This window comes from Chlamydotis macqueenii, chromosome 1 (genome assembly GCF_036417535.1).
Source record: "Chlamydotis macqueenii isolate bChlMac1 chromosome 1, bChlMac1.mat, whole genome shotgun sequence".
Taxonomy (NCBI): Eukaryota; Metazoa; Chordata; class Aves; order Otidiformes; family Otididae; genus Chlamydotis; species Chlamydotis macqueenii.
Window position 1 is genome coordinate 74,824,674 of NC_141556.1, and position 20,220 is coordinate 74,844,893.

Here is a 20,220-nt window from a genome sequence, read left to right on the forward strand (position 1 = left end):
TACTAATAAAGGTTATATTTTTATCTACTGCTCTTCAACCTAAAGAGTCTCAAAGCACTTTACAAGATAAACAGTAATCAGAGATCACTTACCTGCCAGGGAAATACATACTGCTAAAGCAGACTGTAAATTTCAAGGAAATCATTAATAATGGCCATAATATTTGCATGAAAAATGTAAAGCAAGTACACTGGACAGCATATGCAGAACAGACTGTACTTATTTTAAGATCATCTTAATATGTAATCAACCAAAGGAGCCATAGAAATTTTAAAGATGTCTCCCTAAGTCTCTCTACAAATAAAAGACAGTTTTGTATTAAGTCAGATGCTTAATGCTAGGTATACAAGCCTCTACTCTTAGGGGAAGGTATGGGAAACCTTGAGTGTCAGGCATCCTTGACTGAAAGACCACAATAGAAGTAAAGTTCAAGTTCTGTGTCGATGGCAAGCAAGCAACTGTACTCTCATCAGTAACCCTGATGTATGGGGTGGGGGAACTTAACCATGTTCACTGAGATCAAAGGAGATGCTGTTTTGATTGTATGACCATGTGTGGTAGGGAATTCTATCTTACTGAAGGTCTTTTGGATGATGCATAGAACTTTTAAAATTACAGTTAATGGCTGTAGTTACTAGACACTTGATGGCACTTGCCAGGAAAACAAGTATTAAATTGGCACCAGTGCATCCTCTAGTAATTGGTGCTTCTTACTTCCTTGAAGATTCTTTGTATTTGAAGAATCTTTGGTATCATAATTAGTATAAGTCTACTGAGGTCCGTTGTGTTACTATGAAATGTACCGAGGAACTGGCCTCCCCTTTCATTTCCATACCTGACTTTTATAAGCCAACTCAAAGAAAAGAAAATGGCATTATTTCAATTTACTTCAGCTAGATTTAGGGCAAGCCTTTAAATAGCTGCTGTGCTCCACCAAAAAGGTGAAGCGTGACTGAATTTCACTGTTGGTTGGAACAAGCTATTTCTATCCTTATAACTCTATGTGTATTGTATAACAACATCTTAGAAGATTATGGAAATGAACAAATTTTAATTGTAAGATGCTTCGAAATCTTTGAGGAGAGCAGCCATAAAAGTGTAAAGCATACAATTCTGTAGATATTTTTAGGAGAAATCCAATAATACTGAAAAGTGGTCTTTTTAAAAAGGTTTCTTATATTCTTTCTTTCCTGGTAAACCTCAGAAGTCTTGACAAAACACCCTTCTCTTGTGCCATGCAGTGAACAAGTGCATAGTATGGCACAGTTTCTGCTTTCAAGAGCTTTCAATCTATGGTGATAAAGCAGGCAAGAGACATATCAAGAATAAAGAGGTAAAGAGCATATTACACAAAAAAAAACATGTGGCTAAATGGAGACATTACTTAAGTCTTGACAGGATAAAACAGCATGGGGAGACCTCACTGTTCAGCAGGGTCTATGCTAATCTTGAGTACAGGTCAAAATGGTACAAAGCCACTTCAATGCTATAGGCAGTTGAGTGCCACATGCAATAGCTTTGTGGAGTAAGCTGGTGGAGACTATTGTGTTTCCTGTCCATGAGTAATACGAGTACGTAACCTGTTCACACACTGACAACCGAAAGACAGGTTGGTTATTTCTTCTGACTCTGAAGATGTCTATCTCTGCCTTTTCTCTGCTTTTCCAGATGTTGTCACCCCAAATGGCTTGAACATTAAGAAATTTTCAGCAATGCATGAGTTTCAGAATTTGCATTCCATGTACAAGGCTAGGATCCAAGAGTTCATTCGAGGTCATTTCTATGGGTATGCTTTTACTTTTCAAAAATTAGCAATGATTGTCCAACACTATTTAAAACAAGAACCAAAGCAGGAAGACTAACAAGTACTTCATAGATGAGGTGAGACGTTACCAACTTATTCAAATATCTGTCTGGAATTTCTCAGTCAGAGGCTAAAGGAATTTCAGACACCAGTTCTAACTCTGCTTAACAGATTGTGGGATCAGGCAGAAGGTCTTGATTTTTTCATTGTTTACCCAATAAGCAGTTTATCAGATTAAGATAGCCATCTTAATTTAGAGAACAGCAGAAAAGCTTCACTTACTTTATATTCTTGGGATAGTAAATTCATCCAGAATAGAAGGCTTTTGTGTATTTTGTTTGATTATATCTTGAGAAATACTTTGTGCTTGTCTGTTTGTTTGCTTGGTTTCAGCCACCTTGACTTCAGTCTTGAGAAGACTTTGTTTTTCTTCATTGCTGGGAGATACGAGTTTTCCAACAAAGGAGCTGATATGTTTCTAGAAGCCTTATCAAGATTAAACTTTTTGCTGAGGGTAAGAAAAATTCTGCAAATGTAGATAACATAGAGCTTATGCTGAAACTTACCATACTATGGAAGTTACCTGCTATAATTTCCATGCTATACTCTGGTTTATAGGTAAATTATGGGATATTCAGAGTTTTCATAAAGCTCTCTCTCTGAGTCATCAGAGTATATAACAATCTCAGGCTGCTTAAAAAAAAATTGACTACATAGTTCAAGGAGTTAATCCATTCTTACTTCCCTTGTTTCTAGAGAAAAATACTGAAAATGTGGTTCAGGAATTTACCCTGAAGGTTTACATATTAGAAGGCAAATAAAAATAATCCTTTAATGATGTAATTTTAAAATATCTTTTTAAGCAAATTACTTAATTCATTAGACCTGACCATGATCTTTTAAATCTTCGAGTACTATTATCACTCGATAATCCTATTGGATGTGAATCTTGTATTAAAATTCTCAGTGTGACAGTGGCCTGGTGAATAAGCATGGGGAAGCTACTCACTCCTCCATGCTTCTGTTTCCTCAGGTAAAAAATAAGTGCAATGTTTCTAAATGCCTTTATGGAGTACTTTAATGAAGATAGATAAAACCTAGGCCTTGTCATGATCAAAGAGCAGAACACTTACCACCTACAAATGAGGTAATTGAAAATGTCTCCAGATGTGTTCCAAAGACTGACGCTTTTAAAATAATAACAAAAAAATTACAAACCTAATCAGTTTTCAGTCATCTATCAAGGATCAATTGGCTGTTGTCCCAGACTCTCTCTTTTGTATTCTAACATTTAAATGATATGGAAAATCTGGATAAAAATCCTGATACTATATTGTCAGCAGGGCTGAAAAAAATACTAGTTTTCAAAACCCTAAGTACACTTGTTCTACTACCACCTTTCATTAATAAGCCATTAGAGCCTGTGGACTTTCTGGAAATACTTAATCCATTCACTCACACAGCAGGTCACCTCACCTTGGAAGGTGAGGAAGAAAATATTCTTCCAAAACTTTGCCAAACAACTGACTTTTATCATTTGGCAATGCTGCGCAACATCAGCTACTTGTTAATGGTGTTTATGTAGCTATTAACTATCAATGCTAATAATGGGGAAGGCCTTATGTGGTAAGAGGGAAAGAATTGCTTGAACAATGATTGCAGCAATCTCTTATTGTATCTAGTGATTTATATGACATCAATGACGAACTAGGCTGATGGAAAGCCAAAGGAAACTGAGGCTAGTTTTCCAAAGCTTTCTAGAACAGCATACTGGGACTTGCTTCTCCCATAAGCTGAGCCTGGCTTTGTTGCTTTACTGTTCCAACATGCATGCCAGCACCTGATTAGCTTTTCAAAGAACACTTGCTCTGTAATTATTTCAAGAGGTAATTCCATTGGGAACAGCAGAATACCTGTACTCCTTGTGAATCTGGGAATGATGATGCTTCTTAAACAAGTTCGAGTGATGTGTCTGAACCTAAAGAATATAGAGCATTAGATGGAATTATTTTATTTTATAGAGTCCTTTTCCTTTGCTACTTGAAAAACTTACTAACATTTTGGAAAAAAAATATAAATGTTGGGAGAGATTGTTAATATACACTCAGATCATAGCATGATGGACTTTAAATGTGCCTTGAAGAGAGGGAAGGGAAGAACCTTAAAATAATAGATGACTCTTATACAATATTGTATACTATACATTTCTCTGTACCTCAATCTGAAAGAAGCCATGCTAATAGCATATTTGTGTGACTAAAGTTTAGAATGGAGGCAATTCAAAATAATTTAATTTTTGCAGCTCTGAACAGAGTTCACCCTTAGCTTTTCTTAAATAGGTGCTGACAGGAGTACAGCCTCATTCTGCTTCATGTGGGGAATCCTGGTATTCTGAAACTTGTTTGCACACAGGAGAAACCAGCAAGTAAAACCATCTATAAGTAAAGGGTCAGATTTTACAGCAAATGCTTTTTGCCTTTGCAGTAGCTGTATGTGAGAGATGAGTAAGAAGTAACATGCAGCTTTTTGTGTGTCTGGCAGGTTCTTAGGCATGAGTTCAGGTAGGCAGTGGATGCTGTCATGCCTCTTTCTGCCCATACTTCTGGAGCGTTATTGCTATAGAAGGTAGTTCTGCTTGCTGCTGTAGGGAATCCTCACCCCGTGCCTGAGCATACCCCAGCTAGTAAACTAATTGCTCACTCCTTTGAGCCAATAAAATTTGTGTCAGGTGAGAAAATGTGTGTAGGATTTCTATTTTTTTCAATTTATGTTCACATCCTAAGCCATGGCCTCTAAAACCATGAGAAGTCAGGAAGTTTCTATTGCCCGAACTGGAATTGGGTGACATCTGTTTACCTGTATCTATCCTCAGCTACATCTCTGACGTGACAAAAGCTTCATAGCTAAAGGGAGAGGTATAAGATCAGAGCCTTCCTGGGCAACCAATCAAAGTGTATTGACTTTTCCTGTGACTAATCCTTCCTGTTAAAGTTGGCTGTGATACCTGGCAGTGAGCGTTTTTTTTTGTCTTTCCATCTTGTGTCCATGTAGGTTCATAAGACTGATGTTACAGTCATTGTGTTCTTCATCATGCCAGCAAAGACAAACAATTTCAATGTGGAAACCCTGAAAGGACAAGCAGTCCGGAAGCAGCTCTGGTAATTTCCATTCTCACTAAGGGCCTTGCACAGTGAATTGAGGGGACATGCAAAAGTTTGTGATGAAGAATAATGCTCTTTCTTTTTGCTCTGATAAAATTGAGGATTGTGGGTAACTAGAATGTATCTGTGGAGATGAAAGAGATGGAATGGTAAATAAGGGCAAATATATTTTTTTAATTTGTCCTAAGTTATTTTTAGTAAACTTGCCTTGCCATTCTTTGTAACAAGTTAGGAAATAGTACTTGTTTTGCAGTGACAAAGTCAAAGGTTCTAGAAAATCCAATGTTCTGGATGTCTTCTGCCTGTTTCTGATACTTGCTTTAGACATACCATTGACCTTCCGCGAAATAAGTACCGCTTCTGATTTATCAGAGTAAGCTTCTCTGCCACCTGTGACAAAAACAAAAATAAATTAAATACATGTCCTCTTTTATTTAGAAATATAGAAATTGTGTTGTATAATCCAGCAGAATAATAGTTGATAACAGTTGTGCGTAATTTTCTATATAGCCTAAAATAAGCTATGGCCATACCCAGGCGGTGAAACTTAGACTTATAAAGGGAAAATTGTCACAGCCCTTCTCAGTTTAACAGTTTTCATTTTTGAACTTTCCAAACAAAAAAAAAGCAAAGCAGGAGCAGACTTAACTTTCACCTCACTTTAACTGCTATGTGATTCTACACAGGAAAAGACACATATTGTGAAGTACTTCTAAACTAAGAGACGTGGCAAAACTGAGGGTTCAAATTCATGAAGAAAATCAGTGGTGCGTTATTAAGGATGACTCTTGTTTTAAAAAGTGAAAAATGCCATTTCACTCAATGTATTTACAGATTAATTATCTGACTAGGGAAATGGAAATGTGTACCTTGTGAGGTGGCTAGAGCGGTTAAACTCTGCTGCAAAAGTAAGGAAGTTAATCTTAAAGCTAAGGGACTAAAACCCACAAGACCTAGCTTCTGCTTTTATGCCTGTGTCTCACAGTGTTTAACCTCTTTCTCATGCCAGTTCTATATTTATAAAATGATAGAAATCTAAACGACTTGGAGATCTGTAGATGAAAGGCACTGTGTAAGAGAAGGATACTATTTTTCTTGTTATCTCAATAACTGCCTCCAGCAGATGATCTCTGGCTCAGTTTCTGGATATCAGTAGTCAAGTTGAAGTCTTTGATTAATGAACACTAAACCCTGCACAAAAATAGCGACAGAAATAGTTTAACAAGGATCATTGAAATAATTTAGCTTTTGCCATATCTGGAAAAGAAGACAGCAATGAGAAAAGTATCTACTCACTAGATTATCTCTGGAGCCATCACACAGCAACTTCTTTGGACTTACAAGAAGCATTCTACCTGGTTACCACTCTGGAGACAGGTACCACAAATGTAAAGGTTGGAATTAATTGTCCAGCTCTGGCTTCCTGAAAGTAATGCGTCTGAGCTGCCTTCACTGCCAGTGAAGAGTGATGGTTCACTCCAAATGATGTTTCATCCTACAACACTTCGGGAAGTGTCTAAGACGAGTGAAGGGAATCATCCTCTGAAATGGATTGTCACCCTTTGTGAATGTGTGCAGGCTCTGCGCAACTACCTTGTACTGTAGATGGCTAAAGCAGAGTAATACAGCCAAAGTTTTTAATGAGAGCTCTGTATGCAAGGACTGTAGGAAAATAACGTGAGTGCAGTGAGAAACAGCCATGCTTGCAACAAGTGCTTTTGGCCTCTGCTTTGTCTTTGATACAAAGTATGTGATGTTTGAATATAATACAACAGGTATATATTAAATAAATACTATATGGATATTAGGAAAGTTAATGAAATATGCAAAAGTTTTTCCCTGTTGTATCTCTACTACATGCTTATTTCTCTGGTACTCAGTAATGCAGGTGCAATAGTAACAGTAAAGCTAAACCTAAAGATGTGAAAATTAACTCATCCACTGTTGTGTCTATGTGAGCTTTGAGAGAGCAACTAACAGATATGTGGATTCATAGCGTGGTAAAGTTTAGGATTTCACTTAACAAGTTTTGTCTTAGCCCAAAGTATAATTCTTAGAAATCAGAAAGGCGGGAAAAGTTCCACGAAGTGGGTGTTTTATTCAACTTGAGAGTACATTTGCTATTTTGACAACAGCGCTTCCAGCTGTAATTTCAAGTTATTTCAACGAGGGATAGGATAATATAAATGGCTCTTTGCATTTAGAAGAGTTGTTCCTTGGAGTTCTTTCTTAACTACCACATTTGTCTGGCATAGGCTTTATTACTAGCTTAGAGCATGGCCTGAGCTTTCCAGGAAGTTTTTTTTTGTTTGCAAAGTAATTTATGACAAACTACTTTTAGTCTAACACTTGTTTTGAAAAGTCTTTGAGTTATGAAATAGGGCAGAAAGTTAAGGTAGAATCTTGCTTTAAAATCCCTATTTGTTTAACTCTTTCATCTTACATCTTTCTACTAGGTCAAGTTAAAGTGGAGACCTCTCAGTGTGGATTAGTGTGGAGTGTCAATGATTATGTTTCTCTTCGTAGAGTCATATCTATAGTCTCTTTTTCATAGCTGAGGTGAAAGTATGGTCTACTGATCAGAGCAAAATACTAGAAGTAATCACTAGTGAGGTTTGCCTCTGACTTTTAGAGTGCTTTCATCTTTGGATGCAGGTCAAATCCTCAGTTGTGTTGAAATCCATCGCTATGGCTGCTGGCTGAATAAAAAAAGCTTTCAGAACCAGACCTCTGTCTGCTGCTGCATTCTTGATTCCATCAGTATATATGAAAGCATAATTTAATTTCCAACAGCAAGAATCTCTTTTATTTTGTCTTTGTCCTGGATTCTTCTGTTTTATACATATGTCCATTTTCCTAGGGATACTGCACAATCTGTGAAAGAAAAGTTTGGAAAGAAACTCTACAATGCCCTTCTAAAGTGAGTGTATATGTTACTTTGCTCTGCCTTGTAGAGCCACATATTAAGACGGCTTACCTATGGTGTTTCTATGCTTCTAGCTTTTGTGTAAGAAATTTTTATATCCATAGGAAGGGCATAGGAGAAGGATATGGGACCCTCTGTTCCATATGCAGGTTACTTGTTCAATAGGTAAATCAGAGAGAAAAAATTTAAACGTACTAGCACTCCATTGTGGAAAGAGTCTTAAGAGACGTGGAGCATGTCTAAATAACACAAAGGCTTACTAACTGTCAAAAATGAGCTACCTTAGCGTAAAAAAAAAAAGCACCAGAGACAAAGTAATATGTATTAATAGCTTAGTCATATCCTTTCAAAAGACAGTTGGAAGTGGATGACCCAAAGTACAGATGAGATGACTGGAAATTCAGCAAAAATGAGTGTCTGAAAAACAGAAAAAAAAAAAAAGGATGCTTTAGCTTTTTTGAAAGCTAATTGGAAGGTCTTCAAGTGTAAGAGAAAACAAAACGTAGGGAATATAGAAGGGCTGTGAAATCAAAGGAGAGATTCATGTTGACATCAGCAGATTTCATATCAGATTTCATATCTTGTTTGCTGTTTCTTAATTTTCTTTATACAACTGATAAAAAGTCGTTTGGTAAAACAGGCTCTGTGTTGCCTCTGCAGAGGAGAAATTCCAGACTTGAACAAGATTCTTGACCGAGATGATATAACCATTATGAAAAGAGCCATCTTTTCAACTCAGGTCAGAAGATGTGTTATTTACACAAACATCTAGTATAAATTATAAACATGACTATGTATAAAGATTGTGTATGACATATAGTGATAAGCATGTATTGAAAAAGAAGTTTTCAGCAAATATACTTCTCATCGGTAACATTTAAAGATCAGCTGTGATTGTTTTTAATGACCCAAGCAAGTTGTTCTGCGAAATCCATGGATATTCCCCCAGTCACATGCAGAACACCCAAATTCCTAATTATTTTCTTCTGTACTAAATGTGAACTTTGCATTGTTCCTGAAGCCTAGATTCTTCTATTTCTATTAAACATGTAAAATCAGCTCTTAAGGAGACATTAAATGGCAGGCTTTTCTAAAAGTTTGTACAAATACATTCATTTTGAAGTAAATGATATAAGTTCTGTGACAGATTTTATGGTCTCATTTATGGCCTTAGTTATACAGAAGACAATAGTGTGTGATCATAACTTTTGTTTCTTACCTTAAAATGAAAGGGTAAATACCTATCCACATCAATGACAAAATCTCTCACTGTTTTCCACTAACCTTAGAAAACAGTAACAAGACTCCTTGCCAACAGTTTTGTTTGATTTATGGATTGCCTTTTCTCTCCTTAGCGACACTGTCTGCCTCCAGTGACCACCCACAACATGATTGACGATGGCAATGATCCAATCCTCAATACCATCCGACGCATTGGCCTTTTCAATAACCGGACAGACAGAGTAAAGGTACATTCTGTCATTTTCATTTTAGATATAAAATGAGATTTCTTTAAACACTCTCAGTCTGGATCATTAGCATGGGGAGTGCAGTCAAATTCTTGATAGGCTGTGTTATACTAATGGAGTATTTCTTCTCCCTTCCTCCCTTTCCAGGAATAACAACTAGTCACTTCACAGATATCCTCAGTTGCTGTTTAACCAACTTAATTTCAAGTTAGAAATCTGATATTAGGGAATTGTTTTCATTCCTGTCTCCTGTAATGAAGGAGGAGCTACCACTCCTGAAATCCAGGAAGTGCCACAGGTCTTTTGCACCCAGATGTAAAACTCTATAATAGATTCATTTGCTTAAAACTGGAGGCCCAAAGTTTGAGCACAGACATTTCTGGAGTATTGGTTCATCTCTTAAGAACAGCACCCTGACACTCACCATTTGCTGTAGAAGGTAACCAGGGCTTTCATCCTGAGCAGAAATACTTCCTGTTCATGCTGTGCTCATGTTTATATCAGTTTTCGAGGCTAAATGTATGTAAACAAATCCTTCCCTTACTTCCATGTCTATCTTACCAGACCACAGACATTATCAGCTCTCACTTTCAGACGTTTGCCAAAGGTTTTTTTGGTCTGGCATTCTTTCTAGTTAACTATTACTATCTAATCATCTATCTATTCAGTAGAACCTAAAATTGTAAATTCTTCCTCTTCCAAACCTTATTTTTAAAGTCAGATTCATAGTATCTCTGACAATGACATATCACTTGTTCTCAGTGTTTTGGCTTTTCAACCCATGATAAACCCATTTTCCACGACTTCTTAGCTGCTTCTTCCTGGCTTAACATATTCTCTGCTAAGCGTGTGTCTCCAATGAGCTCTGAGAACATAATATGGTAATAATATACTAGATGTAACAAAGGTAGGGTGGAAGGATGCACTGTATATACATGTAATAAAACTCCCTCAGAACTAACTGGTCGAAATCATTAGAAAGCAGATAGCATATAGCACTACAGATACCTCTTTCTGCTTCTCAGCAGATTTGGTTGGCTAGATGTATGTCAAGTTAATACTTAATGAGCCAAATGTCATGGACAAAAGCTCTGTAAGCTTCAAATGGAAAATAATTTCAAGAGATATATGACATATCCATGCATCATCATATGATGTGAAAAATAGCCTCAGCGGTCATAGAATCAAAGAATCAGAGAACAGTTTGGATTGGAAGGGACCTTTAAAGGTCGTCAAGTCCAACCCACCTACAAGGAGCAAGGACGTCTTTAACAATGCCAATGGAAAATCTTACTTGATTCACTGGAATCAAATAAGCTTGCATAATGAGTTTACAGCCCATTTACTGGTTGAATATATTCATGTGTTGATTTACTCACATGAGTAACATGACTATATTATTAAGAAAGGATAAAAGCATATCCTTGACATGGAATAATGGTTGCAGTATGTTTATGTGGGGAAAAAAAAACCCAGAGAAGGTTAAACCCTTGCCTCACACTTCTTCCACCCAAAGCTGACTGGACAGCATATACAAGGCACTTCTCTACTTAGCAGTGGAATATGAGGCAGTGACCCCAAGCCCTGCAGAGTCATGCAGATAGATTAGCTTGGGTCCTGAAAACAGGACATTAGCCTAAGTTAATAAGCTTTGTCTTTCATCAAGCTTAGTTAGCCTAGGCACAGGATTGTGATGATGGGGGTAAAATATGTCTGGTTTAAAAATCCTCTCCGTTCTTGAGAGATTCACTGAGTACCATAAGCATGTCTGTATTTCAGTTGGATGTTGTGAAGCTCAGAAGTGCTGCATCCTCCTGAGGCCTCCTCTGGAACCCGATACCCTGTACCTTGGTACAACAGACAAAAATAACCAATTTAGTATTGCTAAATGCCACAACCTTAGGCATCATTCTCAATGCACATGGTCTTCCTTGATCAACAAGGTTAATGCTGAAGACCTGTCCAGAAAAGGTGTTCATTATCAGTACTATTTCCAGAAAAAGACAGGATACATTCTAGTGTGGGAAGTGAATTAGATAACAGATGAGCGAAGGAGATGTCCAGATACTTAGGAAAAGACCGTAGTGAAGAAATTGCTTAAGCTTATTGGTAATTAAAATGTATTGATGATGGTTTTCTTTCACCTCTAATGTAAGTTTTGAATATTCAGGTGATCCTACATCCAGAGTTTCTTTCTTCAACAAGCCCATTGCTGCCCTTGGACTACGAGGAGTTTGTCAGAGGCTGCCACCTTGGTGTATTTCCATCATACTATGAACCCTGGGGTTACACTCCAGGTAGGCAATCTATACACTTTAACTAGTACCAAAAGAAGAATACCCATTCTGTTGATGCAGAATAGCTTTGCAGCCAGTTTCTTCTGGAATGCTTAAAAAGCTCTTTTGACTCTGTTCCTTCTGCAGTGCAAAGGTCTTACAGGTAGCAAAATCTGAGGGCCAGGTGGTATTAAAATTGCATCTACTGACTGACAACTACTTGCATTTGTCCCTGCACCGGACCCTTTCCCATACTAAAATGTCATCTTTTGATTTTTCTGTGGCTTTAGAACAAAAAATGATTTAAAAAACTTAATTCTTAACTTGATTCAAGGATTTTAAAAGAAGATTTAGAGGAATGTACATACTGAAAAAAGTAGAGCAAGAAATGTGATGCTACCAGCTGATGTGCTTCAGTGGATTTAATTCAAGATAACAATTAAGTTTGATAGAATTATGTAACACCATATCTAAGATATTTACCACATATACAGAAGGTGGTAGAGAATCTCACAAAATTAAATGGAAATTTCCAAATATAGAGAAAGCATGTAGTTTCTGACTTTAAGAAATTGGCCCAGATTTACAAAAGGCACTTAACACCTGGGGAAATCAGTGAAAACTATGAATTTGAACACCTGTGAAGATCAAAGCCTAGGTGCCTGGGTTTTTTTGCATCCTCCAAAATACCTTCTGTAGTCTTGATACATATCTGAAAGTTGGAGTGCCCCTCTGAAGAGCATTTGTGTAAACCAATGAATCAGAATAGAAATATGGCAAATTTAGTCACTCTGCGGAGCTATTTCTCTCCAAGAGAACTATTCATTTCCAAGTAAGACGACTGTCTTGCATTCCACCAATTTCTCTTCCTGTTCTAATCTCAGCTAAGGTATAAAGAAAGTGTGACAGAAAAGTTATACTGGTACTTACCAGTTTTGAGGAAAGCTGTGATTTACATTAGTTAAAAGGGTAGTTTCTCTTTCCATTACTAATGCAAAAGTGATTCTTTATTATTGATACACATTTAATTCTCCCAGAAACAAAAAGCAGTTTTTTAAAGGTAGATTTATAGCTGTATTTTATAAAAAGCAGTTTTATTGTCATATTAATGAAGGCCATGTAGATGGCTTTCAGCATTTCAAAGACTAGACTATTTACTTTATCTGCATGCTATCTTAGGTTAGGCTTAAGTTAATTGGCAAAAACTCTTTAAGCCTGAGTAAACAGTTATCCTCACTCACAGTGATGATACAAATAACTACAAAAGAGGCATACATTTTCTAATTTTATAAAACTAGCTCCCCATTTACTTTGAATGCAGTCCTAAGTTAATGATGGGGTTTGTTGGGTTTTTTGTCTTGCTATAGGGACCAGTTTACAAACAATGAATATCAAAACACAAAGTTTAACACGCTCCTGCACGTAAGAGAACCAGTTTTGTAAGTAGTTGTGAACAATTAATGAACATATATGTACAACAGGCTTCAATTTGAAATCCAACAAACAGTCCGGATCATATGTTGTGGTTCTCTGTTTCAACATTGGACTCCCAGAAAGTTTTCAGTTTAGCTGCTGGAAAACAAAAAGATATGTTTACAAAAACAGTGCAAAATTGTCTCTTTTAAATTTCTTTGTCTTTCTTTCTTCTTTCTTTTTCTCCAAATCCAGAACAAAGCATGATAGTTTTCACTTGACATTTTTAGAGCAGCTCTAGTGTTATGGGACCCTCTGTCTGCCTGTTGCTTTTTCTTTTTTCTCTCAAGGTGAAACCATTCAAAGCTTATTGCCCTGAAATGCTTTTTGTCTGCTTCTTTTGGCAGCTGAATGTACAGTGATGGGCATTCCCAGTGTAACCACAAACCTTTCTGGATTCGGCTGTTTCATGCAGGAACATGTTGCTGACCCAGCGGCTTATGGTAAAACTTTTAACACTATCAAAATACCGCCTCTGAGTTAGGAAAGCAAAAAGCACAGCAGTGATGCTGTTACTCCTCAATTTTGTGTTTTCACTAGTGCAATTAAGTTAATTAGAGGAATATATTCAGAGCTCTGAATATCTCGTTATGTTGAACAAGCCATTCAAACTTTCCTATTTATCCAAACCCTTTCCAGGTTCTCTCACTTTTGTCTCCCTTTAACCTTTTGTCAGCTTTATCCTTCCAAACTAGAGCTCCTCATACCTACTCTGGAGTTTCCCAGCACTTCACTTTAATGCCTGTGGTTACAGTGTAACCCTTTGAGTCCTTCAAAAGAGGAGTGAAAATCTGCTTCTCTTTGAATAGTCTGGGAAGGATGTACTGGGATCTTGAGGCCACAGAAACTTGCACCCACCAAAGAAAGAGTAACTTATCACGTACACTGAAAATAAAAGGAACCTACCTACAAATAAGAATCTGCTCGTAAAGGTTTAGAAATGATTCATGATTGGAGTGTGGTAAGGAAGAGGGTAGACAACTCCTGGTGTGTCAAGACAATATTGAAAATTTACCCAAACTAGGGCCTCTTTCTAAGTACCTTAGTTTGTCTGCACAATCAGGCAACGACAGCTCCACACTAGTAACAACTATGCCCTGAGTTAGGGGCAGGGATATAGCCAATTGCAAAAGATAGCTATGCCTGCCTGGGTAGACATGTCTTTGACAGCCTTCGGACAGGTCAGAGACTGAGAGCACAGGTCACTTGCTCTTCTATGCCAAAACATAGAGTTGAGCGTTGAGATAACTTACTGTGTGTTCCCGGGGGTCAGCAGGCACTTCGGTTAAGCTTGTTGTGTGTCTGTCTTGACTGTTAAGATAGTTGAGGTCTAGTACCCTCTTCTTCCCAACACCCTGGTGTTAGGAACATGGTGAGAATAAAGTATTGATCTCGACAGACTATGTGGAGGCAAAGTTCACCTCGGCCCTCTCTCTGCCAGAATTGTATATCAACTAATGTATGTGCTGTCTCTATGGAAACACTTGTATTTCTACAGAAAACACAGCCTCTCTCCTACAGGCTGATTCTGACCATCTACACTTCTGAATTCTATGGCAAACTAGGAAAGCACTAGATCATTTTTTTAAGCAGTCAGTATTTTAGAAATTACGGGAGATAAAAATCATACGTCTTTATCCAGAAACTCTTGAATCCTTTTGGACATACTTACACAACAAGAACAAAGCCTCTGAGTTTTGAATAATTTGTTGAATTTCAGCCTAAAAGTTAAAGAAAATTGAAATAAAAATGTATATATTTCTCTGCAGCTTTCCATTCCATCAGAATAATAAATGTTCCAGTTATAGCTGCCTTCTAACATTAAAAAGAACATATAATACATGTAATGTTTGTAAGACTACGTGACAGAAGGTAGAATGGAAATGTGAGAAGTCAGATCTGATTTTCAGCTCCACTCATCTTCACTTTTTTTGTCTTCTTCAGGCATCTACATAGTTGACAGGAGGTTCCGTTCACCTGATGAATCATGCAACCAGCTGACTCAATTCCTGTATGGATTTTGTCAGCAGTCCCGTCGCCAGAGGATCATTCAAAGAAACCGAACGGAGAGGCTCTCAGATCTGTTGGATTGGAGATACCTAGGCAGGGTATGTGAAAATATTGAATAGAGGTATTAAAAAATCCAGACACACACGGCTAACTAGCAGTCTTCAGCATCGTGCTGCAATGCAAGGAGACATTCCTGTTCTGAAAAGCACCTCTCAAAAGTGCTAAAGGTAAAGCCTGCCTTTACGCTTCAGTGTAATGCTTCCATTCTCCCACAGTAAGGAGAAATATGACTTTAACTGGTTAGGTTAGATCAGAAGCCAGTCACTCTGAAGTCTTTGTAATCCTTGTGCTAAAAACAATGTAGAAAGCTTGTGTCTCTGACAACACTGGCAACCCTACGCTAAGTAGGACTTGTATTCCAAAGTCGTCTGGACTCTTTCAAAAGTCCTACCTATTCTTCCTAGAATGCTTCTGAGCTTTGTGACTCCTCAACACCCCTAAACTACCTCTGTGCTTTAAAGGCAAAATAGCATTTTTAATTTGACATAGGAAACACTGCAGTACCACCTACTTAGATGACAGTAGCAAAGCAGTATTCTCAAGTGCACAGGACCAAAGAAGTAGATGCACATATATCAATTTTGTAACTATTTTGGACCTTGTCCTGCTCTGATACCTGTGTGAGAACCTTTGTGTTTATATGGTTCCTTTATATGGTTCCCAATGCAGCGTAAGACACTGACACAAAAGGCTATTTTTTCTGTGCCTGTGATGGAGACGTGAATATAGTAGATCCATAAATATTATTGCCAAATTCTTAAATACCAAACCTCAGTAAACTCATAAATGTCATGTCTCTGTAACTGTTACACATGCTTCCTATGCAAAGATGAGTCAAAAGTTTATATGTATACACATGCACTCTTAAAGATGTACATTTTCCTGGTTAAAAATAGCCAGTTCCTTCTTGAGGGATAAAGAATATCTATCACTTGATAAGAACTACACCGACTGAGACAACCGCTGGTTTCCATCTTCATACATCTTTGTCTTACAGAAACCTTATTCAGCTTCTGTTCCAGACTCTACTTCAGTGTGAATCTGACATGAATGGCTCACTTCTTCACATCACATGTTCATTACAAGCAGTTGGATTCTCTTAGCTGAAAACATATTTAACCTTTGTTCAGCATCATCTTTTAGAAGATACTCATTTTATGTTCCTTTTTTTCCCCCTGCTTAACTCTACCCAAGATTTTCTTGACTTATAAAGCCTTCTCTTTTATGTTTCAGTATTACATGCATGCCAGACACTTGGCCCTCAGCAGAACATTCCCAGATAAATTCGAGATGGAACCAAGTGCTCCACCAAAGGTAAAGTGTGCTTTTGGAAATTAGTTCATCTGCATTTTGGCTACTTTACAAAGAGAGAGCGAAAGAGAGTGTGTGTGACAGAAAGAGAGAGAAGGGAGTTAGCAAGTTTTGTTTCAACTGAAGTGAAGTAGGAACTCATAGTTAAAAGCTCAACAAGTTATAGACCCACGCTCCAGTCAGGAGTTGTAATAGTATCAGATGCAAACACTAGGGGTACCAGGTGCAATACAATCCTCAGGTGATTAAGAGGGACCTGGATGGGACTATGCCACTTTAGACAGCTGAGGAACTGGCCCTTGAAATTCCTATTAGAAGAGTGGCAGCTTCTAATTTTGCTTCTGACAAATGCCATAGAGGTGTCCTGCACAAACCAAATAGAAGGGGAGCTGGGAAAGGATTTCTAGGGAAAACAAGGCAAACTATTGCCTTCATCTAAATATGGTATGTGAGGAGGAGGCCATGGCTGGAACTGCAAGGGGTCAGTTTAAAGGCACACCTTCAAACAGTTCTTGCATAGTGCCTGTAAGCACTAATTTGAGAAGGGAGGCTGCTCAGATCCAGTGTAAGAACCATTTTATTTGCAACCAAACCTCCAGGCACCTCCAGAGAGCAACTCATTTTTTTTTTAAATATGAAGGAGAAAGGAGCCTCAGGCCAAAACCCCTTGCTTCGTTGTGGTTTTGCAGATATTAACATTATAACTAGAAAACTGTTTTAAAACTTCGACTGAATTCTGAATTTCAATGAGCATATTTTGACTACAGAGTACAAAAGGATTTTGTGTTGTGTTGATGGTTTTAAGGCTCAATGAAGGTAGTCATATTTTGCAAAAAGCAGTGCTGCAAAGGAAGTATATTGTTTATGGCACAGGCTAAATATCACTGCCATACAAGCATGGACGTAGTGGCAGAGAAGGGAATCTGGGTTCAAGGGATTTTGATTTTAGAGTGCAGAGGAGGTCTAGCTTACCTCCCACCATTGGTTTCCTTTGAAGTGTTGATAGCCTTAAATTGCTGTATACAACCGATTGAGGAACAGCGTGATAATATATACAACTTGCTTCTCTCTCTGCCAGACGGAAGGTTTCAGGTACCCTAGACCTTCATCAGTGCCACCATCACCTTCTGTCTCTCAGCATTCCAGCCCTCACCATAGCGAAGGTGAAGATGAAGATGAGGATGAAAGATATGATGAGGATGAGGAAGCCGAAAGGGATAGGCAAAACATCAAGTCTCCCTTTTCCCTTGGAGTATTGCCACAAGGAAAAAAGAAGCAGCATGGAGAATACAGGAACTGAATTAATTGCTCTCACCCTGGCAGGGTCTCTCCATCCATTCAACAGTTTTTCCTGTAGGCTTGGCAAGCTTTGTATTAAGGACAGTGTAATATAATTAGGGGAATCTTAAATGTTACTTGAGCTACACTTTTGGAAAGCCTAATATTATTTCACCTTGAAAGTAGTTTAAATGACAATTCTTCTGTGCCCCTTTGAGGTAGAAGAGATTTCTCAAGCTTAATAAACCTAGAGAATGCAACAATACCTTCAGGAGTTCATACAAACTGCAGATCATACCTTTGTCTACATAATCATCTATATTAATCATAGTCCAGGCTGATAGCTCCTTTATGGGTGTCTCAAATGTATTCCTGCTTCATTTATGTTCCCTCTTTTCCCCTCCTAAACTAACATGAACTTTAAGACAGAGCTCAAAAAATTTAGAGAAAAAAGTGTTACACTGGGGAAACCTTGGCAGGGTTAAAAAAGATACACTGAAAAGAAAATGGTCTTTCTTTTTCCTTATGCTGTTTATTGTAAGCTTACATCATTTAAAACATTTTTTACAGCACGCAGAAGTATCTTGGTCCAGTGGTAAAACATACTTCCTGTGGAACAATGTAAAGTCTTATGCAGTAAGCATTTGAATTTTAGGGACAAATGAAGTCATCTTTCTGAAGTCATTTAGACCCGCAATAAACAGCAGATCGTTTATTTTCTGATTCCTCTGGTCTGTCTCTTTTATTGTTTTCATCTTGTCTTAGATTCTAAGTTTGTTAACAAACTAGTTTAGGAGGAAATTAATGTGGCTTGGCTAGAGAGAATGAAAAACTTTCCTTAAGTTACACCTTCCTCTGCAGACAAACCTACATCCCATAGAGCAATGTGACAACATTCAAAGATGAGTAACTCTGGTTCTTCCTGTTGCCTCATTCGTCTGTGGTCTATTTCACTTCTAGAAGAGATGTACGCATAATAAATAATGCTAAAAGAATTCCAGGAACACGTCTGCCCAACAGACATAATTTCAAAAAGCACCTGAAACTTCAAAGTGCTTGGGGAATAATTGAACTTCACAATGAGAACTAGACACTTCATTTGCCTTACAAAAAGCTTTCAAATGTATTTCAATTTCTAGAGATGCAGAGAGGGCCTGAACACACTCTTCAGAAGTAAATATTGACATGAAGGAGATTCATCTTTTATTTTAGAAGTTTGTGTGTCAAGAATTTCTCATGCTGCTTGAGAAAAGACATTTCCAGGAATTGATTCAGCCTGTTCCTCAATAGGTAGGATGATGTAACCTTAGGAGGTATTTACCTTCACTGTTAATCCTGGGGGAAGCCTAGATGTCCAGCTAGGATTAGACACCTACCTTTCAAACACTGAACCAACATTTGATGACATGGTTCTTTCTATGGGCCATATACATAGAATAAAAGTGATTAGGTGCCTCTTTGTATTTTTGGCCATTTAAAATAAGTTTTAAAATTGGACTTTCGTTCTTAGGCTGATTTGAATACCTGAAAGAATAACTATTCTCAGAAGTCAGGTTCAGTTAAGCAAGAGCTTAACTGGATTTAAAAGGAGTCACTAAGGAGTCACTATTTTTTCTGGCCATTTTAAAAGTAATTAAAAGAATGAGTAGTTATTTTTTATACAAAAGTGGTGAAAGCAATGGTGCCACAAATATTTTCCTTCATACAGTTTACTAAGTGGAAAATAACTGCATTTTGTGAGTTCAGAAATGTATATTCTTCCCCAAAGTGCTTTTAATCAAAGTCCCCTTGCAGAGTCAAATAATGTAATGACTCAGAGTCTCAACAAAAAAAAAAAAAAACCAACATTTAAAGGGCATGTTGATTGAAAGTTAGTGTTTGCTTAAAAAAAAAATAAATTTACATTCTTGCTTGTATTTCAATGCACTGTTGTACTGAAGAAAAGCATATCACCCTAAATTCCCTGTTACCAAAATTGCATTAGCATCATCTGGGAGTGATCCAGTACTTCCTTTGTTGCCTGAAAATGTTCTAGCAGCCACAGGCGAGTAAACTTCTGTTTATCATCATTAAGGCCCAGCTTCATTGCAGTGCTGAAAGATGTGATCACTACACGCATGCTGTAAATATTGCTAAATGATGGAGGCACAGCACAGACAATATGGAAAGTGGATAGGTTTTGCTAGGGTTGCCTTAAGACAGCTACACTTGTTCTTTCTGGACAGGTCCCAGAGGGGAAAAGTAAGCAATACACATGATCCAGGTTTCAGATTCTCTTAGATGTGCTTTTGGTGTGTGAGTTCCCTGGGAAGAGCAAAGAGCTGGCACGACATCTTGCACAAATCCAGCTATCTTTGTTTCAGCACGCTCACATGCTTCGAGCACCTGCCCAATGACAGAAAGTGCACAACTTTTGAGATACGACTCATGTGAATACTATGCCCTCAGAAAT

The 20,220-nt window shown here is 37.7% G+C and overlaps 1 protein-coding gene across 1 annotated transcript in view; it reads left to right on the plus strand.

Annotated features, from left to right (window-relative positions):
- The window catches only part of GYS2 (glycogen synthase 2), a 36,233-nt gene extending 17,742 nt beyond the window's left edge, over positions 1-18,491 (plus strand). The window contains exons 5-15 of the mRNA XM_010119570.2: positions 1,669-1,786; positions 2,198-2,318; positions 4,856-4,962; positions 7,826-7,885; positions 8,552-8,630; positions 9,247-9,360; positions 11,531-11,657; positions 13,457-13,552; positions 15,054-15,217; positions 16,413-16,493; positions 17,569-18,491. Coding sequence (XP_010117872.2) covers positions 1,669-1,786; positions 2,198-2,318; positions 4,856-4,962; positions 7,826-7,885; positions 8,552-8,630; positions 9,247-9,360; positions 11,531-11,657; positions 13,457-13,552; positions 15,054-15,217; positions 16,413-16,493; positions 17,569-17,790 — 1,289 coding nt within the window. The 3' untranslated portion in view covers positions 17,791-18,491. The remainder of the gene's footprint in view (positions 1-1,668; positions 1,787-2,197; positions 2,319-4,855; positions 4,963-7,825; positions 7,886-8,551; positions 8,631-9,246; positions 9,361-11,530; positions 11,658-13,456; positions 13,553-15,053; positions 15,218-16,412; positions 16,494-17,568) is intronic.
- Positions 18,492-20,220: the final 1,729 nt, after the last annotated feature.